The following is a 24,547-nucleotide window of genomic DNA, read 5'->3' on the forward strand; positions in this document are numbered from 1 at the left end:
CCGGGCCCAGGATTCACTGTCACCCTCGAGGGACCACTCCACAGCCAAGGTCCACGGCAGGAGGTGAGACGTGAACGGTGAGAGCCCTTGAATGCCGCCTGCTCCAGCCTTGCCAACAAACTGACTCACAAACCCATCGCCAGGTCTTCGTGGCAGCGGGGCCAGGGCTCCGTGGGGCCAAGGTAACCAGGAGTCGCAGAAAAGGCATAAACGTAGAGAAGCTTTTATTGGGTGTGGGAAAGGGGGGAATCAGCGTGACCCCGAGTTCCACCTGATCGACCCCACGTCCCCTCCCCTCTGTGTACTCAGAGCTGCAGCGTTCTCGGGACAGACGCATGGCCTTGCTGATCCGCGGGGCCGGGCCCCTGGCCGCTGCTGTCCCGCACACGGTCAAAGGCAAGGGTGGAGGGCAGGTGGCTCTCCCGGAGCCGCCTCCAAGTAAGTGGACTGTTTCAGGAGCCTCTCGCAACGTCGGACTTGCAAAGACCTGAGCAGAAGTGGGACAGGGGCCGAGGAAGGAGTGTGTGTGGCACACGGGCCGCTTAGGCATTGTACGAGGAGGAGGACACGCTGCCGCCGTGGCCTGTCCAGTTAGTGTGGATGAACCGTCCTGGTTCGGCTAAGAGTTCGTACGTGTGAGCCCCGAAGTAATCCCGCTGAGCCTGGGAAACAGGAAGTGGAGTAGCTGAGGCCACCGCCCAGCCGCAGGCCCCCGGCTCCCAGCAGGGGCCGTCCGGCACGGCGCCGCACGCTCACCTGGATAAGGTTGGCCGGCAGCAGCTCGTGTCTGTATCCGTCATAGAAGGCCAGCGCGGTGCTGAAGCAGGGCATGGGGATGCCCGCCTGGACCCCGGTGCTCACTGCCCGCCGCCAGGAGGCCTGGGCAGGGAGGGCAAAGCCGGCCGTGAGCAGTCCGCTCTGCCTGAGACACGCTACCCGCTTCCACGCACACCCACGCTCCCAAGTGACAGGGGCCCCGGGGCAGAACCCACCCAGAAGGCCGCCGCCCCCAGCCACGGGCCACGCACCTGGCAGGTCTCGACAGCTGACTTGAAGAAGTCGTCCAGCAGCAGATTCTGAAGTTCTGGGTTTCGATCAAATGCGTCTTTTATCTTTCCCAGGAAAACACTGAAATGATCAAGAGGAAAGAAGGCAGTGAAATCTTTTTTTTTATTTTTTAAGATTGAAGCCAGAAGCCAGGGGCTTCATCCAAGACTCCCGCTTGGGTGGCAGGGGTTCAAACCCTTGGGCCATCTTCCACAGCTTTCCCAGGCCATTGGCAGGGAACTGGGTGACAAGTGGAGCAGCTGGGACAAGAACCAGTGCCTACACGGGATACTGGTGCTGCAAGTGGCAGCTTTACTTGCTAGGTCACAATGCTGCCCCCCCTCCCCCCTTTTTTGTTTTAAAGATTTACTTATTTATTCAAAAGGCAGAGTGAGAGGCAGAGCCAGAGAAACCTTTCATCCGCTGGTTCACTGCCTGTATGGCCACAACAGTGAGGTCTGGGCCAGGCTGATGTTAGGAGCCAGAAACTCTACCCAGGTCCCCCGGAGGGTGGCAGAGGCCCAAGCACCTGGGTTCTCACTCACTGCCTCCCCAGGCGCGCGGCGGCCGGAAGCTGGGTCACAGCAGCAGAGCAGGGCTCCGGCACGGGATGCCGGTGCCAACCACCTGCCCCTCCTCCTGTACACTTTAATAATCAGTCAGTTCTAGGTGACGCAGGGTACCTAACACCATGTAAATGCTATAAGCAGTGGTTAAACTGCACTACTTAGGGCTTAATAAAAACAAAACTGCATGTTCAGCTCAGATACATTTTTTTTTCCCCAAATAATTTCAACCGGTTGGTGAAATCCACAGATGTGACGGGCGGCTGGGCAGGCCAGGGACGCTGTGGAGCCCTCCACTGCCCTGTGGCCGGTGCTCCGTGGGAGGGCCACCGCGCCACTTCTGGGCAGCCCCGGAGCCAGTGACCTGAGCCCCCGTGCCCCGGGGCTGTCCCCACTCACCTGCGGATGATGCAGCCGCCCCGCCACATCAGGGCGATGCCGCCGTAGTTGAGGGTCCAGCCGAACTCAGTGGCCGCCTGTCGCAGCAGCATGAAGCCTTGGGCGTAAGAGATGATCTTGGAAGCATAGAGTGCCTAGGGAGTGACGGGGAGACAGCAGAGTGGCTGCCCCCACCTGCCGCCTGCCCCATGTGGCAGGGGGGCTCCCCAGAGGGACAGGGGGACGGGGAGAGGTGGCCGTGCTCAGGCCCCCGCCACCGCTACCGCCTCCTCCCAGGCCCCACCTTACGAATGTCCTCCAGGAACGCCCTCTTGTCGCCTTGGAACGCAGCCTTCGGGGGCCCCCGCAGCAGCTTGCTGGCTTGAACCCTCTCGTCCTTCAGAGATGACAGGCAGCGCGCAAAGACGGCCTCTCCTGCGGGCAGGCATTGAGGGCAGAGGGAAGACGGGGCCATGGCGGGGGCCAGGCCAGGGAGCCCAGTCCACGACCGCTCAGGCCACAGAATTCCACCCGACCGGAAAAATCGCCTGGGAACAGCTCTGAACAGCTCCGCTGCTGACGAACCTCTGGACCAGTCCTCCACTGTGCGCACGGGCGTGGCGGCACAAGGACCCCCAAGGAGTCCAGAGGGAAAACAGAGCTAAAAGCGCTAGGATCCAGAATTACTCAGACTGGGCCATGAATACAATTTCAATTCCAACTTGGAGGACTTCAGTCGGAGATGTCCACCAGGACAGGGAAGCACCGTGTGCCCGCCCCGCCCCAGCACCTGCCACATCTCGCGGTTCTCGGTGTGCCCCTGGTCCAGGATCACAGCTCTACTTCATCTGAATAAGTCATTCCAACCTGGCACCTTAATTTAAAGCACTTCATATCTTCAAAAAAAGAGTCCCCGTAAAAGACTGCTTGTTTGACTCAGAACTAGAATAACTTCCTCTCAAGCCACGTCCTCCTGCAGACAAAATGAAGTAGGGTCTCCGGGGAGTGACGTCTCGAGGGAAGGGTGCAGCACACGCACGGCTGCCTGGGCCCAGGCGTCGCCCTCTCGCCCACGGGGGCACCCACAGGGACTGAGCAGGCGCACAAGGATGCTTTCAGAGACAGCTGCGGCCGAGGTGGGCGGGGGGAGCAGAGGCCTCCCTGCCCCGGGGTCCCTGCCGGCCTGGCAGAAGGGGAGAGAGGGCTCTGCAGTGCAGGAGAGGAGGCCTCCTCCTGACCTGACTCACAGACCGCATCAGGCAGGTGTGGGGAGCAGCTCGGACTAGACTGTTACTGGAATTAAGACTTATTCTATGCATCTGCTCTCCCACAATATGGCGCTGGGAGAGAAGTAAACAGCTTCCGCACAGCTGCCTCCAGTTCAACCAATTAACTGTAGGACTTGCTCCTGATTGGAGGAGAGCAGCGTACTCGGCGTGTGGGCAGCCGAGTTGGGATTGGCGGAGGAGGACTATAAAGGAGGAGAGAAACGGCATGCACCAGGAACATCTATGGGGAACATCTAGCTGAAGGAACACCCGTGCAGCCCCCGAGAAAGCCGGCCGGCGGTGTGCCGCTCCCCTGCGGAAGTGGGGAATGCGGCCAGGGGGAACTGCCCTTCCACGGAGGTGGAAGGGATAGTAGCCAACCCGGGAAGAACCAGCAGCAAACCCGGGGAGGGCCGAGCAGACAGAAAGAACAGCGCAGGGTCCTGTGTCGTTCCTCCACGAAGAGGGGGAGCGACATAATGGTGCCGTGACTCGGATAGGAAACCTAGGACGGATAGAAAACCTAGGAGGGAAGAAATGACTCGGATAGGAAACCTAGCTCGGATAGGAAACGTGACTCGGATAGGAAACCTAGGACGGATTAGCAAACTTAGGAGGGAAGAAATGGGAAGAAGTAGGAAATTACCGGAGAGAGAGACTAGCAAACAGCCTAGGGAAAAGCCGGACGAAAAGGGTGCCGGAAGAAGCTATTGAAAAGCCTAGGCATAGACTCGGATACGGACTACGGGGGGAAGCTGGGAGAAATCTCTAAGGTCGAAAGTGAAAGTGAAAGCTAGAACAAACAGACTCGGACGCGGACTGTGGGGAGAGGCCAGGAGAAATGAGGGAGGAATATCGTTGGAGGAAAGCTTGGGGAAACATACCGGGTAGAGAAAACTGTTAGGGAAATTGAAGCCGCGGGGGGCAGGCCAAGGCAGAAACGAAAGCCACTTTGGGGTTCTCAGGTTAGCCCGGGAATAGGGGGCGAAAAGTTGAAACCAGAAGCTGAGACGTAAGCCAGATTGGGATCCGTCTGATTAGCCCGGGGAGCAAAGGACGGGAAGCCAAATCGTGGGGCGGAGACGTACGCTGGGTTGAATTCGCCAGGCTAGCCCGGGGAACTTAGATTGAATCCTAGTGGCGGAGACGCAAGCTACGCTGTGTTACTCGCGGAAGCCGCCGCGTGCAGAGAGAGCACGGGGCGTGAATAGATAGGGAACGCTGGCGTAGGCCGTGGTTCAGACGCGAAAGGGTTAAGCGTGGAGACCGCGGACCGCGCAAAGCCGGGAAGCCGCGCAGAGAGGCGCGCGGGCTGAAGCGGCGCAGAGCCGGGAACCCGCCGGCGGGGCGAGGTGCCGGAAAGCCGCAGGGATAAGAGAAACAGAAGTTTGGAAGTGAAGTAAAAGAGAAGTGGGAATGCTGGAAGATAGAAGTGAAATGGGAGAGGTAGGAATGCCCGGAGATAGAGAAATAGAGAAAAATAAGGCCTCCCCTCAACATGCCAATTAGAAGGCTTGGATTCGGTCTGCCCGATTAGTGAGGCTATGAGCACCTGGGCGGCTAGCCGCAGGTCACCGAAGACAGGCACGAATTAACATCAGTAAGGCTTCCCCACAATACAACAATATTAAGCTTGGATTCGGTCTGCCTGATTTAAGGCGGTAAGCGCCAGCGAGCAGCTTATGAGCTGCAGGTCACCGAAGATAGGCACGAACCAACACTAATAAGTCTCCCCCACAATAAGGCAATGAGAAGGCTTGGATTCGGTCTGCCTGATAGGTCTTGTAAGTCCCCTGCAGGCAGAGCAGAGCATGCGCTGCAGGGCACCGAACACAGGCACGCATCAGCGCCTGAAAACCTCCTCACAGCATGGCGAAGAGAGGACCCGGATTCGGTTTGCCTGATTGATAGGACTTGTAAGAGCCTGTGGCAGCTCTAGCAAGTAGAGCAGAGTGTGTGCTGCGGGACACCGAAGACAGGCGCGTATCAACGCCAAAAAAATAAAAAGAAAGGGGGATCTGTGGGGAGCAGCTCGGACTAGACTGTTACTGGAATTAAGACTTATTCTATGCATCTGCTCTCCCACAATATGGCGCTGGGAGAGAAGTAAACAGCTTCCGCACAGCTGCCTCCAGTTCAACCAATTAACTGTAGGACTTGCTCCTGATTGGAGGAGAGCAGCGTACTCGGCGTGTGGGCAGCCGAGTTGGGATTGGCGGAGGAGGACTATAAAGGAGGAGAGAAACGGCATGCACCAGGAACATCTATGGGGAACATCTAGCTGAAGGAACACCCGTGCAGCCCCCGAGAAAGCCGGCCGGCGGTGTGCCGCTCCCCTGCGGAAGTGGGGAATGCGGCCAGGGGGAACTGCCCTTCCACGGAGGTGGAAGGGATAGTAGCCAACCCGGGAAGAACCAGCAGCAAACCCGGGGAGGGCCGAGCAGACAGAAAGAACAGCGCAGGGTCCTGTGTCGTTCCTCCACGAAGAGGGGGAGCGACAGGCAGGGACGGCCCCGCTCCCGGCCTCCCTCTGTGTACTCAGCGCGGGACTGATAAACCCTGCCCTCCTCACTGCGCCTCCCACGGCACGTTCTTGACCAGGGAGTGCCAACGGGGATCAGGAGATCAGGGTGGGGAAGGCGCCGGTGTGGGGACAGCAGCGGGAAAGTGTTTTCTCAGGGGGAGCCACACCGCCAGCCACGCCACCAGTCAGCCACGCCACCAGTCAGCCACACCGCCAGCCACGCCGCCAGCCACGCCACCAGTCAGCCACACCACCAGCCACGCCACCAGTCAGCCACACCGCCAGCCACGCCACCAGTCAGCCACACCGCCAGCCACACCACCAGCCACGCCACCAGTCAGCCACACCAGTCAGCCACACCACCAGCCATGCCACCAGCCACGCCACCAGTCAGCCACACCGCCAGCCACGCCACCAGTCAGCCACACCAGTCAGCCACACCGCCAGCCATGCCACCAGCCACGCCACCAGTCAGCCACACCACCAGTCAGCCACACCACCAGCCACGCCACCAGTCAGCCACACCGCCAGCCACGCCACCAGTCAGCCACACCGCCAGCCATGCCACCAGTCACGCCACCAGCCATGCCACCAGTCAGCCACACCGCCAGCCACACCGCCAGCCACACCGCCAGCCATGCCACCAGTCACGCCACCAGTCAGCCACACCGCCAGCCATGCCACCAGCCACGCCACCAGTCAGCCACACCACCAGTCAGCCACACCGCCAGCCACGCCACCAGTCACGCCACCAGTCAGCCACACCGCCAGCCATACTGCCAGCCATGCCACCAGTCACGCCACCAGTCACCCACACCGCCAGCCATGCCACCAGTCAGCCACACCAGTCAGCCACACCACCAGCCATGCCACCAGCCACGCCACCAGTCAGCCACACCGCCAGCCACGCCACCAGTCAGCCACACCAGTCAGCCACACCGCCAGCCATGCCACCAGCCACGCCACCAGTCAGCCACACCACCAGTCAGCCACACCACCAGCCATGCCACCAGTCAGCCACACCGCCAGCCACGCCACCAGTCAGCCACACCAGTCAGCCACACCGCCAGCCATGCCACCAGCCACGCCACCAGTCAGCCACACCGCCAGCCATGCCACCAGTCAGCCACACCAGCCACGCCACCAGTCAGCCACGCCACCAGTCAGCCACACCAGTCAGCCACACCGCCAGCCATGCCACCAGCCACGCCACCAGCCACGCCACCAGCCACGCCACCAGTCAGCCACACCGGCCCTGCCTTTGGCTCTGGGCCTGAGCTCCATCTCTTCATTTTAAAGGGCCAGCTTCTGGTTTTGTTCATCAGCTCTTACTAATTTTTTCTATTTATTTCTGGTTTTTATTACTTCCCTCCATTGTTCTGAGTTTGACACTTAGCTCACTGACATAAGATAAAAACATGGTTGGGGCCAGCACTGTGGTGTAGCAGGTAAAGCCGTCGCCTGCAGTGCCAGCATCCCACATGGGCGCTGGTTCGAGACCTGGCTGCTCCACTTCCGATCCAGCTCTCTGCTATGGCCTGGGAAAGCAGTGGAGGATGGCCCCAAGTCCTTGGGCCCCTGTGCCCACGTGGGAGACCCAGAAGAGGCTCCTGGCTTTGGATTGGCACAGCTCTGGCCTTGCAGCCATCTGTGGAGTGAACCAGTGGATGGAAGACCTTTCTCTCTGTCTCTCTGCCTCTTTGTAACTCTGCCTTTCAAATAAATAAATATTAAAAAAAAAAAAAAGATAAAAGCATGGCTGGGAAGGTGACAAAGCAACTTCAGGAGAGTGGGTATCTTGTTTTTAAAGTTATTTGAAAGAGTGACTGAGAAAGAGAAGGAGAGAGAGAATGAATCATCCATCCACTGGTTCATTTCCCAAATGCTCACAACAGCTAGGGCTGAGTTAGGAGACCTCATCCTGGTCTCCCACGTGGGTGGCAGGCACCCAAGCACTTGAGCTTCTGCTGCCTCCCCGGTGCCTTGGAGGGAGCTGGAGGGGAAGCAGGGGGCACGCATCCAGGCGCTGACGCAGCACGCAGGCATCTGTTTAATCTCTGCACCACAACGCCACCTTCTTTTTACCTTATTTGGTATTTTAATTAAGTTTAATTAAGTTAAAAGGCAGACAGATTGTCCATCCACTGGTTTACTCCCCAAACACTTGAAATAGCCAGGGCTGGGTAGCTGGAGCCAGGAGCCCAGAACTCAGTCCAGGTCTCCCCTGTGGGTGCCAGGGCCCCACGGACTTGACCCATCACCTGCTGCCTCTCAGAATATGCCTCAGCAGGAACCGAAGACTGGGAGTGGGGCGAGGGCTTGTGGGACGTGAATGTGACCACCACTGCACTGCGGGAACCAGTGGGGCCGTGGCTGGCCCAGGCACTCTGGTAGGGCATGCGGGTGTCCTGAGCGGCAGCATTCCGCCACGTGTGTCCGTGTGGCTTCCTTCTAAAAGAGCACACGGAAGGAACGCAGGGAAAGACCACTCAAGGACTTCAAATGTACAGCGAATCAGAAAAAACTTACAGGATGAAAAACTCTGAAGATACCAAGAAGTTCTGGTACATGAGCATATGTTGTTCTGTGAAGTTTTCTACCAAAACTTCCATTACGGTTTCCGCCCCATTAAAAAGATCCTAAGTCAAGGAGTACAGTTAAGTCACTAATGCTAAAATAGTCCAAAGGTAAAACTGGAAAGGACAGTAACTTCCAAATTTACCTCCAAGCTCCCACGAATGAGAGAAGCATTATAAAGAGATTCAAGGGGTGGGCACGGTGGCTGCCTCTCACGAGATGTAGTCCATACAGGAGTGCCTCGGACCAAGTCCCACCTCCACTTGTAATTCAGCTTCTTGCTAACTCACCTGGAGGCAGCAAATGACAGCCAAGCACTCGGGTTCCTGCCACCCATGTGGTAGACCCGGACGAAGTTCCTGACTCCTGGCTTTAGCCTGGTCTAGTCCCCACTGTTGTGGCCATTTGGGGAGTGAACCAGAGGATAGAAGGTCTCTCTTCTCTGTCTCTTCCTCTTTCTCTGTCACTCTGCCTTTCAAATAATAAAAGTAAAACATGTGGGGGGACAGCATTGTGGCACAGGGGTAAAGCTGTGGCCTGCAATGCCGGTGTCCCACATTACAGCCCTGACTGTTCCACTTCCAATCTAGGTTCCTGCTAATTTGCCTGGGAAGGTGGCAGAAGGTGACCCAAGTACTTGTACCCCTGCCACTCAAGGGGGACATCTGGATGCAGCTCCTGGCTCCTGGCTCCAGCTCGGCCACTGGGGAGTGAACCAGCAGATGGAAGGTGGATCTCTCTCCCCTGTCTCCTCCTCTCTCTGTCACTCTGCCTTTAATAGAGATTTGAAAGCAGAGTCAGCCTCTCTCACGCTGTGTTTCTTCATACGCAAAAGGGCAAAAGCATCTGAAAGCTGTCCAGGAGTGCACACTCTCCAGGAGACCAGGCGAGGGGCAGGTAATTGGTGCAGTGGGTAAATGGCCACTTGGGGACCCATATCCCATGTCAGAGCACTGGTTCCAGTCCCAGCTGCTCCACGTCTGCTCCAGCTCCCTGCTAATGCACCTGGAAAACAGCAGATCACAGCTCAAATATGTGAGTCCCTGCCACTCACAAAGGGAGACTCGGATGTAGCTCCTGGCTCCTGGCTCCAGTCTGGCCGAGCCCCAGCTGCTGTGGCCGTTTGGGGAGAGTCAGAGGATGGAAGACACCTCTCTCTCTGCATTTCAAATCAATCAATCAATCTTTAAACAACAGCAGGCGAGATCAGTATTCAGACGGACACCTGGGTCAGGCTGTGGGGACGTGGCACGTACCAATGAGGGTGACGGGAACGCCGTATTCCAGGGCCGAGATGGCCGTCCACTTCCCGGTGCCCTTCTGCCCCGCGCTGTCCCTGATCTTTGGCAGCAGCTGCTTGCCATCAGCATCTTTGAACTTGAGGATGTTGGCTGTGATTTCAATCAGGAAAGAGTCCAGCTCAGTCTTATTCCACTCTTCAAAGGCCTACATGTGGGATGGGAGAGAGGAGGCTGTGCAAGGGCTGCTCCCTGCCCCTCCGACCCCCCAATTCCTCTTGGCCTTCGTTCACCCGCCCGGCTTTCCCAGTGTTGCAGGCCTGACCCACCACACTCGGCCCGAGGAGGCTGGTGGACTCCTGCTCCCCCAGACTGGTTCTGTGCTAACCGAGTCGCAGCCGTGTTTGCTGTTGACCCGGTTATGCCGATCTGCTCAGCACCAGAACCACCCCTTCCCAAGTCTCGGGCCCCTCACTTCTCCTGGGGCTACCCTGTCACCTCCCCGGACCTGCCGTGCTCACCTGCTCTGTGACCCACCTCTCACCCCCTCTCACCCCCGTCGGCCTCTCTTCATGGTCACTAGCACCAGCTACTCTTCTATTAGATATTGAATGGGGAGGGGCTGCCTCCCCGGGTCTGGGGGCAGGGGCTCTGTCGTCTTCCCTGCTCTATCCCCGGCACCTACAACTGGGACTCACACGTAGGGAGGCCCTCACTTAGGTTTGTTGAGTGAATACATTAAATGTCAAAAAACCAACTAAACATGAACACAGAAAAGCAAAACTCTGCTTCCATGACAACTAAGTCCAGCGTCCTGGGAAACCAAGCAGGGCAAGCCAGGGACAGTGCAGGCCACCAGGCGAGGGTGACGCAGGCTAACACAGGGAAGAACCTGCGAGAAGCCTGCACGGCGTGCGCCGACGGCTCTTTCAGTGGCGCTCCACTCGCAGTAACTACGGTGGTATCTGGACGCTCTGTGTGGCAGGGAGGACGCCTGGACTGCTGGTCAGCAGCACCACACTGTGGTAATGGCCTTGGCTCTGCAGGACGCTGAGTGAATGAACGCGTGGCCCTTCCTCTGCTTGCAGGGAGCAGACACGTCTGCCTGGAGACGCTGAAGCACTCGGCACTGAATCCTGCACTGACTTGGAAAGGCACCCAGAAAGAAGGTGAAACTGACAGACGGAGCCCGGGACAGCGCAGTGACTGGCAGCCTGCAGGTGGAGTGCGCACGGTGCCCACCGTGCCTTCCGCTGTCCTGTGTGTGCAAATTCTCACAGCTGATCCAGAGTGAGCAGGCAGTGCCACCTCCTGCACGGGACGGCAGGGTTCACTGAGCTAGAGTCCACGCAGTGCCGCAGTCCTGTAACGGCAGCTCCCCGAGCAGCCGGGGCCCGGGGAGCCTCCAGCCTCGTGACCACCTCCTGTACCTCACAGCCTGCTGCGGAGCGCCTCCCCCCGGCGGGGACTCACCTGCGCCATGTCGTCGTGACCCATGCCCAGCACGTCCTTCATCAGGTGGTAGGCCTCACAGATGAGCTGCATGTCTCCGTACTCTATGCCGTTGTGCACCATCTTCACGAAGTGCCCGGCCCCCTCCTCGCCCACCTGGCAGGCACAGGCACCGCGAGGCCGTCAGAGGGGCGCCCGGGCTCGACGCCCCTCCCCACATGAGACGCCACAAACACCCAGTCAACAGGTGTCTCTGAGACAAGTCGTGCAGCAACCCAATGCAAGCCCAGTCCCACGCTGTTTAAATAATTCCAGCACATTCCTCCAAAGATTTTTTTCAAAATCCCCAAATTCCCCAGAAGGACCTACAGTTCGTTCATTCTTTCAAAGATTTACTTATTTATTTGAAAGGCAATGTTACAGAAAGAGAGAGAGAGATAGAGGAAGACAGAGAGAGATCCTCTAAGCACTGGTTCACTCCCCAAATGGCTGCAACAGCTGGAGCTGGGCCAGGCCAAAGCCAGGAGCCAGGAGCTTCCTCCAGGTCTCCCATGTGGGTGCAGGGGCCCAAGCACTTGGGCCATCTTCCACTGCTTTCCCAGGACATAGCAGAGAGCTGGGTTGCAAATGGAGTAGCCAGGTCTTGAACCAGCATCCATGTGGGATGCTGGCACTGCACATGGTGGCTTAATCTGCTGAGACGTAGTGCTGGCCCCAGGGCCTGATAGTCCTTTAGCCTCCCTCTACTTTCACTCTGTTGCTGAACCAGTCCCCTACTCTCCAGCCCTCACCCATGAACAGTCTTCTTTGTCCTGAAATTGCCACTTTTCTACAAACTGGAGGTTAAAATAAAAATGGTTAATTAAGGCACATACATTTTTTTCCAAAATACAACTGTATTGCGGTTGGTTCTGTGGTTACTGTGGGCCAAGGAAAACGACCCAAGAGCCAACATCTAGCCCTCACTCAACCCAGGAAGCCAGAGACGGGTGCCCTCCAGGTCCCCTCACGGACCAGGTCCTGGCACTGCTCTGGCAAGATGTAAACACCTGCATTGCAGGTACTGGGTTAAGGGTGAGACTTTTCATGGTGGATCTTCATGGCTGCAGGTGTTACTCTGATCAGCATGTTCTGTCTCTACAGACAAGCTACCCGAGATGCCAAATTAGTGGAAAGCTGTTGAGTGGCAAGGAGTCAGAAGGAAGGGCGTGGCACGTGTGCACCCATCACACACCCATCTCTGTGACTGCGACGCACCTGTCCTGCAGACCGGGTGCTGGTGGCCTGGGCAGCCTCTGTGCGGATCAGCCCACCGCATGTCAGGGACCGCCCTGTTGGTTCCAGCCGCTGGCCTACCTCTGCTCTTACCGCCCTGCTCATGCAGTCCTGTGACTAATGACATCCTCACCTCTGCCTTCCGGCTACTCCGACAGTGGACTAAGGTGCACCTGCATTTAGATTTTCTCAGTGACCTGAGATGAAGTCTTGAGGCTGCACAAAACCAACACCTAAGCTGATTAAGACACCCAAGGGAGGGCCGGCGCCATGGCTCACTTGGTTAATCCTCTGCCTGCAGCACTGGCATCCCATATGGGCGCCAGGTTCTAGTCCTGGTTGCCCCTCTTCCAGTCCAGCTCTCTGCTGTGGCCTAGAAGGGCACTGGAAGATGGCCCAAGTGCTTGGGCCCCTGCACCCCCATGGGAGACTGGGAAGAAGCACCTGGTTCCTGGCTTCAGATTGGCATAGCACCGGCCGTGGCAGCCATTTGGGGAGTGAACCAACGGAAGGAAGACCTTTCTCTCTCTCTCTCTCAGAAAGAAATCAACCTCAACATCTGGCACGCCAACATGACTGAGAAAGAGACAGCGTGTCAGAATTGGCGAGGTCCCCCCTGGATTTCGGCAAGTAGGCCCCTCGATGTTTTGTGTGCTGTTCGGTTCTGTGAGAGTGAGCACAGAATCCCCTCCTACACCCCTTTCCTTGTCCTTGTCCTCAGTCTAAGTGACCCCAGGTTAGGCACACACCCCCCAGAAGCATAACACCGCTTCTCGGCTCCTCCTTTTACTTTCGATTCACGCGGCGAATTCACATAAGGGACTTATCATCCCAGAATTCGGAACCATGTCATCTTTCCTCCCTCGAGAGAGGTGACGCTCCAGAGACACCGTGTGGGCATACGGCCTTGACCTAACGAATCAAGGAAGTCCCCCACTAAGCACAGGACATACGTACGATCTGACACACCACTGTCTGTCTGTCTAACGTAGGGAACCCCTGCAGAATGCCATCAACACCTGAGGTGCTAGGAATTTGCATTGCTACGGCAGCAGTGCTGTGCGTGTCTTTCCTTTGGCTAGAGTTGGCGTGGTGCGCCGCCCTTAAACACTCAAACATGGGAAAGATACCCCCTTCTCGGAATCCCATGCAGATGACCAAACATAGTGAATCTGAGAGTGATAAGAGCCTAACACTCCAGGTCCCTGTCTCACAGACAACAGTTGATGACTTAGGGAGAGACAGCTCTGATAGTGAAAACAACAATGTAGCAAACAAGGTAGCAAGCAAGGTAGCAAACAACGTAGCAAACAAGGTAGCAATGCCTGGTCAGCCACCCCCACATACCCCAGGCATGAACTTAGAGGACCTCAAAGCAGTAACTCATGCGAGGTCATCCCATCTGCACCCAGTGAGGATCCCACATTTGTGGCAGTACTCAGGCACCCCAGGCTCTCAGGGCAGCTGCTAGACCCCATCCCACCTACATGTTTGCCATTAATATAGGAATGGACACAAAATTCAGGCCCTGTACGCCCTTAGAAAGGCTGCTGCTAACCAAGGGCCGAGAATATGCTTGTGTCTTTCCAGAGAATGCGGGACAGCCCATTTGGGTGCAGCCAGAAACATCAAGCCTGCAACTGACAGCCAACCAGAACCAGCTGAACAAGACAGAGTCCACCTTATTAGCAGACACACCTGCCCTATCGTCCTACCCTGAGAAACTGCTCATAGGCACATCTGCTACTGCTTTACACCCCACTAGCTCTGGTCAGCCACTCGAATGGCCCACAGCCTGTGTGCGGTCACGCCATTCCTGGTTAACACTGTTCCTCATTCCCACCCCCATCTGAGAAAGCACTCCTGTGGTCTCTCGTTTTGAGCGCTGGTTAGTCAATGACGGGTAAGATCCCCTGTGGGACAACCTAAGAAAGGCACAGTCGCGTACGGAGACCACATGGAAACGGGGTCAACAATGGTGTGGCCAAGAATCATGCCTCCTGTTGCTCAAAATACACGAAAAGGGGGAAATGTGGTGAAATGAGAAGGTGAGAAGGTCATGCCAAGATGGCCGCTGACAACAGAAACTGTCTGGCAACAGGCTGTGATTGGATGGTTTCAGAAACCACATGATAACAGAGCCTGACTGGCAACAGGCCGTGATTGGATGGTTTCAGAAACCACATGATAACAGAGCCTGACTGGCAACTGGCTGTGATTGGATGGCTTTGGAAACTGCCTGGCAACAGGTTGTGATTGGTTAGGGCATAGACCGCCCCTTGACCGGATTGGCTGCCTTGGCTATATAAGCAGCTGTAGCAACTGAAATAAACGAGTCTTCCAGCTGCTCGCCTCTGGCCCGCTTTCACCCGACTCCCGGGGGCTGTGTGGTGACTCCGCGCCTCTTGCCCCCACCACGCTCCTCTCAGAAATGAATCCTCTCAGAAGAAATCAACCTCAACAACTGTCTATAACTACCTGTCCAAAAAAAAAAAAAAGACACCCAAGGGCAAGGGCTGCTCCTCCTTCATCACTTCGTCCCGCGTGTGTGCAAAAAGAGCCCCTTAGCGCTGCACTCGCCGGGCAGTGATCTGATGCCGAGGAGGCGAAGTCCCTTCCCAAGCCTTCAGACTGACCCCTGAGCTCACGGCTCCAGCCTGGCCGCCCCCAGCAGACTCTCGCTGAGCTCAGCGGCGCCCCCTGGCGAGAAGGGGACGATCCGCTTCGCTGCAGCAGCCAGACACCGCACCTAGCACCCCTCCCACCTGCCTCGCGTGCAAGTGAACAGCAACATTAGCGTCCAAATTGCTGATAGAAAATTAAAGGGGAGGAGGGGCGCAAGCAAGACATCCCAGAGGTCAGCAGGTCCGATCCTCATGTCCACGAGGGGGAAGTGGCTTGCTGATGTCTCCCAGGTTTACCAGCCGTCTCCCACCTGGCGCATGAGGGCTGAGCTACAACACGGGAGAGAATTCTTTCTGCGGCAGCACAAAAAGCAGGAAGGGGAGGCACTGAATTGGCCGTGCTGCCTTCACATTCGGGGAGGGCCTGCGGCTTCCTGGGTTCAAGCACGGAGCACCTACATCCCAAGCCACGGGAGAGGATTTCTCCAGACTCGTGCGCCAAGGCGACAGCCGCTCAGTCCTCTTCCTCCCACGCAGGCTGCACACTCCACTTCTGATTGTGACACTGTCTCGGGCTATGTGGTAAGATCGTTACGAAACACCTTAGGTCCCTGGGCCTTCCTGTTTCTTTCGGAGGGTTTGAGGAAGGCTGCCTTAGTGTCGACCTCTCGGCTGTGCAGAGCACAGGTGCTCGGGGCACGACGGGGTCTGTCCCCCACAGGTTCCTGCGTTGGAAGCGTGGGCCCCATGTTTACTTTGGGAGCTGAGGCAGCCTTTGAAAGCCTGCTGGGAGGCCCCTGCTCACTGGCTGCTTGCCGTCGAAGGACTGAGGCAGTTCACGGGACCCAGAGTGAGTCCTCATGAGGGCGAGGGGCACCTGGCTTCCCCCTTGCTGTGTGATCCTTCCCTCAGCCACCGTGGGGTCATCCACCAGGAGGTCCTATCAGGGCCGTGGCCTTGAAGCCCCGGAACTGTGAGCTAACTAAACCTCTTTTCCGCATGAAGTTACCCAGCTCGGGTATTATGTTATAGTCAGGAAAAGCAGGAACGTGAACGTGACAGGCATGCGTTTCAGACATCAGCGATGCTAGCAGCATAAGACCAGGACCTTACCTCACAGAGCCAGCCACCGACCCAGGTGGCCTCTGTTCTGTGCACTCCGTCACTCGCACACCCCCATACTGCACCCGGCCTTAAAGGGAGCCCCAGAACTTGCCCAGTCACAGCAGGGTTCTCCAGTTCCGACTTTCGCAGCGATGCTTTGGAAGATGGTCTTGATGTGCGGCCTGCGGGAGGGAGCGGTGAGGTCAGAGCGCTGGGCTGAGACGGCCGTCACCCACTCCAGGCCGCCTCCCCCCCCCCCCCCGGCTCTGTCTAGGGGAGGAGGGTGTGCCGCACCGAGGGATGAACGTGCCCCTGCCCCATGCTGGCTGACACGACCCGGGAAAGGCCGGGCGGAAGCGGCACCCACCCACCAGAAGCCCCTTCCCTTGCAGCACCAGGAGCGGCTGTGACTGCCGACGGCGAGCACCGGGAGCTGTTTAGAGACCCTCTGACCCTCTGTTCTCGCGTCGGATGGCAGGCGGTAGCAGGTGCAGCACAATTCCGAGAGGGCAGGCGGGCGACTTGCTGCAGAGATCCGTTACCTCAGAGCAAGAGCAGCTCCTCCAGGAAGCTGTGCGCACCCCGAGCTTTCCTGACTGTCCTGCTCATGGTCTTAGATGTATCTTACTTGTTTGAATAGCAGAGTGATAGAAAGAGAGGCAGAGAGAGAGAGAGAGAGAGAGAGAGATCCTCCATCCGCTGATTCACTCCCCAGATGGCTGCAATGGCCGGGCTGGGCCAGGAGCCTAGAACTCCACCAGGGTCTGGCACGTGGGTGTAGGCCATCTTCAGTTGCTTTTCCAGGTGTATTAGCAAGGAGCCAAGACCGGAAGCAGAGTAGCCAGGACTCCACCCGGTGCTCTGATACGGGTGCTGGTGTCACAGGCAGTGACTGAACCAGCTGTGCCCCGACGCCTGCCCTGACTCCCTAGTGAACACCGTGCACACGCGGCTGCCAAGTTAACTTTCACGACAGCTCTGAGTGCTCACCACGCAGTCAGGACGCCGTCGGGGGCCCTGCCACCCACGTCAGAGTGCCTCAGTTTCAGTCCTGGCTCCACTTCGGATCCAGCTCCCTGCCCACGTAAACCCACAGAGGCCGCAGTGGATGGCTCAAGTACTTGGGTCCCTGCCACCCATGTGGGAGGCCTCTGTTAAGTTCCTGGTTCCTGGTTCCGGCCTGGCCCAGCCCTGGTTGCTGGGGACATTGAGGAAGTAAAGTGAAATGGCCAGCACTTAACCACTGGGACACGGGCGTCACAAGCGGCAGCTGAACCCACTGCCCACGATGCCCCTGCCCCCCAGGATAAGCATTTTTAATCCTGCGAGAAGCAGGATTCTTCTTGTACACTTTACACGCTTAAGAGAATCCCCAGGCTTCTCAGCAGAGAGGTAATTTAGGGAGAATTTAAAAATAAACCCGTCACCCTTCAGGGTCAGGCTTGGTCACTCGGGCGCTTTATTCCTGACGTAATTCTAGAACAAGTGGCAATCAGACTCACTCAGGAAAGAACGCCCCCTCTCCACATCTCCCTCAAAAGGTTCCTCCCTTTGGCTCACTGCGTCCCTTCGCTCCACCTCTCTCCCCATCCGGCTTTCTCCTCTGCCCGCCCCCCACCCCCGCCCCGCGGAGCCGGCGAGGAATCCATCAGCGGGCAGACACCGCGACCCGCGGAGGTGCCTACAGCCCTGACTCACATCAGCAGCGCACGTGCCCTCCCGTGGCCGACCCCGCCTCTGCCGCATGTGCCCTCCTGTGGCCGACCCTGCCTCTGAGCAGAGCACAGCAGGTGACCCAAAGTTTGTTTTCCCAAGAGAAGGGCAAATTCTCTGCCTCGATCCCAGGCCGGATTTTCCATTACTCACAACTGTTAGTTATCTGTGGGCCACACACCAGCGGGAAGAGGCAGACCTTACTCCTAAGTGCGGTCAGTGCACGGGCATGGTCCCAGCTGCTTCCTCCCAGCCTACTTAGAACCCCCAGTGCCGGCCGGCGCCGCGGCTCACTAGGCTAATCCTCCGCCTTGCGGCGCCGGCACACCGGGTTCTAGTCCCGGTCGCGGCGCCAGATTCTGTCCCGGTTGCCCCTCTTCCAGGCCAGCTCTCTGCTGTGGCCAGGGAGTGCAGTGGAGGATGGCCCAAGTGCTTGGGCCCTGCACCCCATGGGAGACCAGGAAAAGCACCTGGCTCCTGGCTCCTGCCATCGGATCAGCGCAGCGCGCCGGCCGTGGCGGCCATTGGAGGGTGAACCAATGGCAAAGGAAGACCTTTCTCTCTGTCTCTCTCTCTCACTGTCCACTCTGCCTGTCAAAAAAAAAAAAAAAAAAAAAAAAAAAACAACCCAGTGCCAGTCTCGCAGAGGGTGAGGGAGGAAGAGACAGAGAAGAGTAGGCACGCATGAGGGCCCTTCAAACGGCTTCTGGAAACGCGGACTATGAAAAAGCTGTGTGTGGAGTTCCATTTTTTACACCAAAATAAATTGAACTTTCTTAAATTCCATTTTTCTGTGAACTATTTTTCTTTAACGTTTATATTTGAGAGGCAGAGAGGCAGAGAGAGAGAGATTTCCCACCTGCTGGTTCACCCCCCAAACCCCTGCAACGGCCAGGCTGGGCCGGGTGACGCTGGGAGCTGGAAACACAGCTCAGGTCTCCCACGTGAGAGGCAGAGACCCAGTCACTTGAGCCATCGCCACTGCTGTCCAGGGTCTGCACCGTCCCGAGGCGGCGTCAGGTGCAGAGCCGGGTACTGGCCCAGGCACTCGGATGTGGGCTCTGGGCACCCAGCTGCTGGGCCAAACGCTGCCGCTCCAGACTTCCGGAAGAACCCTCGTGTATTCTGCCACAGCAACCAAAGGTCTGGGGGACGAAGTCCCTCCAGCATCTCCCAGCACTGGCGCCCAGGGCGACGTGGGGGTCCCTGGCTCACTCCTCCAGGCAGGCCCCCTGCACTGAGACAGGGGGGCGCCCAGACTCACCAAGCCTCTTTGTTCCCTCCTGGCATGAGTGACGGCCCGTACCGGGCCCCTTCCTCTCCACCGCTCACTCCGCTCCCCACAAACAAGATCCCCTTGGCCTTGAGGTCTCGACATCGTCTCTAAAGGAAAGAAAAAGAATTCTATGAAGGCCCCACAAAGTAAGTCTCTCCCCGGGAGAGAAAGGTGAGACAGGGACGGGGATCCACACTGGAAGACGTCTCGGGGGTCTGGGAGCAGCCGTCACCCCAGGCCGTGAATCCCGCCCCCCCCCCCCCCCCCCCGTGTGGGAGTTGATAAAGAGCGACAAGAAGCCCCGGATGCTTGAGACAGCAACCCTGTTGCCGAAGGCGATAACAAAGTCGCACTCCCGCTCTCGTTCGGCTGGCGGCGGCCTTGTGCGACACTGTTCACCGGCGGTTGGTTCAGCGCAGTAGGACGGACTGGGGTCAGCACTCTCCCGGCATCCGAGACCCTCAGAGCTGCGGTTCCCAGCCCCCGCCCGTTGACACGCCGTGGATCAGTGGGCGGGGAAAAGCACTGCCGGTCGGGCTCTGGCCGCCTGCTCCAAGCAGCAGCCTCTCTTCTGAGTCAGGCGTGCGACTGAGACCCTCATCCGCCGCGCATCCCAGCAGTCCCCGCCGCTTCCTCGAGAGGGCCCCACAGGACGGCGCCTCTGTCACGGGTGGAATCTGCTGCCTTTTTCTGGAGCGTTCTCAGAGCCTGGACTGAAGAGCACTTACCGTGGTGTCCCTATATTCCGAGTTTCCCCCATCAATGATGATGTCACCAGCGTCCAGCAGTGGAACCTGTAACCAGACGTCAGCATTAAGTGGGCCAAAGACAGGGAACAAGAGCCCTGGCCGACCGACACAGGCAAGAACGTGCCCAGAGTAAACACGGCCTAGCAAAGCGTGGGTCATTCGCCTCGGATCCAACAGGATGTGGCTCCCCAAACTCATGTTTGAACCCCAACAGTTAACAGTTAATGGATTCGTGGATGACAGTGGAGGCTTGATCCAATTCTGGCGTCTGAAGGTGGAGACTTGGGAGTGACTGGTTTGGACCGGGTTGCTAGGGGGAGCCCCGAGATCGCCTTGCCCGTCCCTCTCTGCTTCCCTGTCCGCCCTGAGACCGGCCACCAGAGCCAGACCACGGGGCAGCCTGGCCTCAGCCGGTGACTTCCCAGACTGCAAGTGGAGCCCCTTCTTCCCCGAGCGCCCGAGTTAAAGTCGTGCCAGGCTGACCAATCACTTGCTCTGCCGCCACCATCCCTCTTCAGTGATCCCGCCCACCAAATCCAGAACTGTCCACAAACGATGCCACCCCCTGAACTACTCCAAGTACTTTAAAAATGACTTACTGGAGAGTCAGAGAGGGACAGAGCGACAGCGGCTGGCTCTCTAAGTGCCAACAACAGCTGGGGCTGGGCCAGGCCAAAGCCAGGAGCCAGAAACTCTATCCAGGTCCCCACAGGGTGGCAGGGACCAAATACTTGAGCCATCACCTGCCCTCTCCCAGGGTGCACAGTAGCAGGAAGCTGGAATCGGGAGTTGAGCCAGGGCTCAGGTATTCTGATACAGGATACAGCGTCCCAACTCATCCTGACCAATAGGCCAAATGCCCAACAGTGAGTAATCTCAGATTTTTATAAGGATTTTTCAAAAAATTAACAGGAAATGCATATTGTAAAAAAACTAGGCAGGGGCCGGCGCCGCGGCTCAATAGGCTAATCCTCCACCTAGCGGCGCCAGCACACCGGGTTCTAGCCCCGGTCGGGGCGCCAGATTCTGTCCCGGTTGCCCCTCTTCCAGGCCAGCTCTCTGCTGTGGCCAGGGAGTGCAGTGGAGGATGGCCCAAGTGCTTGGGCCCTGCACCCCATGGGAGACCAGGAGAAGCACCTGGCTCCTGCCTTTGGGTCAGCGCGGTGCGCAGGCAGCAGCGCGCCAGCCACGGCGGCCATTGGAGGGTGAACCAACGGAAAAGGAAGACCTTTCTCTCTCTCTCTCTCTCTCTCACTGTCCACTCTGTCCAAAAAAAAAAAACAAAAACAAAAACAAAAAACTAGGCAGGGCTTCCAGAGTTTTTGCACTAAAATAAACTTACCTTTTAATTCTACTTTCCATGAACTTTCTGAAGTGCTTTAGTGAAACAAACAACTTGGAAAGCTTATACTTCCATAGTGTGCCTCCCGCCTAGTGAATAGCCCCAGGGCTAGGACCAGCTCCCAGGATCTAAAACACTTGCTATAGAGGCTCTTTCTGGAACACAGCAGGCCACACGATGTCATGTGTGAATGAATGATCTCATCGTCACGGTTTGGAAGTGGTAGGAAGAGGCTGGGGATGGCCTTGTGGCAGAGTGGGTAAAGCCACCACACCGGCATCCCCTGTGGGCGCTGCTTCTAGTCCCGGCTGCTTCACTTCTGATCCAGCTCCCTGCTAATGGCCTGGGAAAGCAGGGGAAGATGACCCAAGTGCTGGGGCCCCTGCATCTACATGGGTGACCAGGACGAAGCTCCTGGCTCCTGGCTTTGGCCTGGCTCAGCCCTGGCCACTGCCATCATCTGGGGAGTGAACCAGTGAATGGGAGACACCCCCCCCACCTCTCTAACTCTGCCTTCCAAATAAATGAAAAAATCTTTAAGAAAAATGTAAAAAAGGAAGAGGCTGACCCCCTAAAGAGAACCTCCCCTGGCACACCCCTCGGCGGGCTCTGTTACGATTGCTCCACTTCCCCCGGAAGGCTCCCAGTCAGCGTGACAACGTTCTCTCTGCTGGAGGAGAACCTGCCTCTCTCAGCCCACTCGGTCTGAAGCTAATCGCAGCAGCTTGGGTCACAAGGTCCTTTCTACTTTAAAAACAGTAGCACAATTACAAATTCTCCTCGCTGGGGAGACAGCCCAGTGTTAACGCCTGTCCTCACTCCACTTCTTACCAAACATTTCTTCCAAACAGGGAGTCTCTTGTTTTTCAGAGTTATGACTCTAGAATAGTTGTTAAGGTATCTAAATAAACCCCTTCCACAGGCTCCCCTTCATTCGTGTGCACGTCTGTGCTTCCATGTAAGTACACTTCCCAGGGCCAGCAAACTGTCTGGAACAAAAATAGGTGCCCAGCACGTAGTTCCCAGAATTCCCTAGGGGGACCTGGTGGTGCCGCTACCAAGTTATGCGGCCTTTTGAGAACCACCGCTGTGTACGAACACGAGAACATGCAATCTATTCGTCCATTTAGACCCGGAGGTTTACTAGTGAACAGCACTAAAAACCCATCAGTGTTGCATACTCAACTCTGAAAGACCCTTTTGAACATCAGGGACAGAGAGCCCATGAAGACTGCCGCTGTTCTGAGTCTTTCATGTCTGTGTGTCTATTTATCTGGGGGCAGAGAGCTCCCACCTGCTGGTTCACTGCTCGCACGTCTGTGACGGCCCAGGCTGTGCCAGGCCAAAGCTAGGAGTCTAGACCTCAATCCAGGGGCTGGCGCTGTGGTGAGTGGGTAAAGCCAGCACCTGCAGTGCCGGCGTCCCATATGGGCGCCGGTTCAAGTCCCGGCTGCTCCACTTCTGATCCAGCTCTCTGCTATGGCCTGGGAAAGCAGTGGAAGATGGCCTGAGTCCTTGGGCCCCTGCACCTGCTAGGGAGACCCGGAAGAAGCTCCTGGCTTCAGATCAGCGCAGCTCCAGCTGTAGCAGCCATCTGGGGAGAGAACCAGCAGATGGAGGACCCCCCCACACCCCCGCCTCTGTCTCTCTGTAACTCTGCCTTTCAAATAATAAGTAAATAAATCTTAAAAAAGACCTTAATCCAGGTCGGCTGCCTCCCGCGGTGCACCTCAGCAGGAAGCCAGAATCCAGAGCGAGGCTGCAGACGCAGGCCCTGTGCCACGGGATGCAGGGTCCCAGGCGGTGTCTCAACCACGGCACCCAGTGCCCACTGCTGCTCTCCCCTTTCTACTGAGATGTGTCTTAGTGCCGTGAGAACTGCATGGATAACTAGGACCCCTCCAGGATACACTGTTACTTAATTGGTTCCGGCCCAGTAAGCAATCATTGTGTGGGAACTGGGCAGGCCACATCTAAACACTGAAGGACAAAGTGGGAAGGAAGCAGCATCAGGCAGCCAGCCGGGCAGCTGCGCGGGCCTCACCAGTTTCTCGATGAAGTCGTCCACGGCCTGGCCGGCCTTGACCAGCAACACGATCCGCCGCGGCTGCTTCAGCCTGGACACCATCTCCTCCAAGGACCGGGCGCCCACCACCTTGGTTCCCTTCGCCTCGTTGGCCAAGAAGTCATCCACCTTGGAGACCGTCCTATTGAAAGCACAGACCTAGGGGGGCGGAAGGCCTGGTGAGGCGATGAACGCCCCCCAGCGCGGGCTGCGGCCAGTGCGCGGCCGGTCAGCCCCTGCTGGGACGCAGCCCCCACCCTGGCCTCCGTGGCGGCGACTGCACCCCGCCCCCGGGTCTCCAGGGCAGTAAGCAGAGCTCTGTCCAGGGCCGCGGGCACCTGGGGTCTCGGGCAGGGCCCCTCGGGGTCGGCCCTGACACCTCCCCCCCCACTCCAAGGAGGCGGGAGCCGCGGGGTCCCGCAAGGGCGCAGGGCCAGCCCCGCCCGCCACTCACCACGAAGCCGTGGTCATTCATGTTCAGGATCAAGTTCTGACCCATGACCGCCAGGCCAATCAGCGCGATGTCGGCTCTGAGAGGAAGAACAGAAGCCCGCGTCAGCCTCCGCGAGCCGCCCGCACGCGCCGGGACTGCCCCGGGTCCGGCCCGCAGCCGGACCTGGCCAGGCCCTCGGCCCGCGTCCCCGCCCGGGCCCAGGCCGCCGGAGGCCAGGGGCGGGGACGCCGGGATGCGGAGGCTGCGGGGCTGGCTCGCGACGCGGGCTTCCTCAGGCGACCCCCGGGGCTGGGGAGCCCGGCAGATCCTGGCCCCGGGAAGTTCCGCGCAGGCAAGGCCTGCTCCCGCGGGCGTGCCACTCACTGGGCCATGGCGGCGGCTGCGCGGCGGGCTGAGGAGATCCGAGGAGCAGAGAAGCGCCGAGAGGTCGGGGCTCCGGGGCTCGGACGGCTCAGTCGGGCTCCTGCTGGCCTCCCGGGCGGCAGCCGCTTACAGCCCTGCTTTCCGGCGCCGACCAATCGGCGGGTAGGGGGCGGAGCTATGCCGCCACGCCATTGGCTGTCTCCGGCGCCTGTTAGACCACCTGAGGTCAAGTGGGCCCGCCCATTCCCGGGGGGCCGGATCAGTAGAGCGCCGAGCAGATCGATGGTACCGAGGGTTCGTGGGTACCGAGCGCTGGGCCGGGGTCGGTCGCACGGGGCTTGTCGTCGGGCCCCAGGCTCTGCTGCTTGCGGATGCGCGCAGCCACAACGGCGGTAACCCACTCGGTCGGCCCGTTAGGCTTGACTGCCGCGCACTGGGGGCGCCCCCGGCGAGGGCCAGGGTCCGGCCTGTTGGTCCTGCCCAGAGGGCGCATGGGGCGGGACGTGGGCCCCCAGTGTCTGCGGCAGACGCG

At 58.2% G+C, this 24,547-nt stretch overlaps 1 protein-coding gene and 1 long non-coding RNA gene across 2 annotated transcripts; one reads left to right on the forward strand and one right to left on the reverse strand.

Annotated features, from left to right (window-relative positions):
- Nucleotides 1-207: 207 nt before the first annotated feature.
- Nucleotides 208-24,152, reverse strand: PGD (phosphogluconate dehydrogenase). Its single transcript, XM_002716147.5, has 13 exons — nt 24,016-24,152; nt 23,653-23,728; nt 23,178-23,357; nt 19,771-19,836; nt 19,031-19,149; nt 16,166-16,235; nt 11,072-11,206; nt 9,617-9,806; nt 2,296-2,426; nt 2,013-2,146; nt 1,029-1,128; nt 757-879; nt 208-662 (listed from the first exon to the last, which is right to left on the reverse strand). The coding sequence occupies exons 1-13, from the start codon at nt 24,021-24,023 to the stop codon at nt 543-545; spliced, it is 1,452 nt and encodes a 483-aa protein (XP_002716193.5). The 5' UTR covers nt 24,024-24,152; the 3' UTR covers nt 208-542.
- On the forward strand, nt 3,116-5,809 carry LOC138850738 (uncharacterized). Its single transcript, XR_011390894.1, has 2 exons — nt 3,116-3,254; nt 5,765-5,809. It is a non-coding gene; the product is annotated as an uncharacterized lncRNA (long non-coding RNA).
- Nucleotides 24,153-24,547: the final 395 nt, after the last annotated feature.

Source organism: Oryctolagus cuniculus, chromosome 7, assembly GCF_964237555.1.
Source record: "Oryctolagus cuniculus chromosome 7, mOryCun1.1, whole genome shotgun sequence".
Taxonomy (NCBI): Eukaryota; Metazoa; Chordata; class Mammalia; order Lagomorpha; family Leporidae; genus Oryctolagus; species Oryctolagus cuniculus.

Bases quoted from the DNA above. Each gene is read 5' to 3' on its own strand.
- PGD (XM_002716147.5), bottom strand. The intron at 19,837-23,177 runs GTGAGGCCCGCG...GTCTGGTTACAG, and splicing joins ACGACTTCATCGAGAAACTG to GTTCCACTGCTGGACGCTGG. The intron at 2,427-9,616 runs GTACGTGCCACG...GCCTGCCCGCAG, and splicing joins CGTTCCCGTCACCCTCATTG to GAGAGGCCGTCTTTGCGCGC.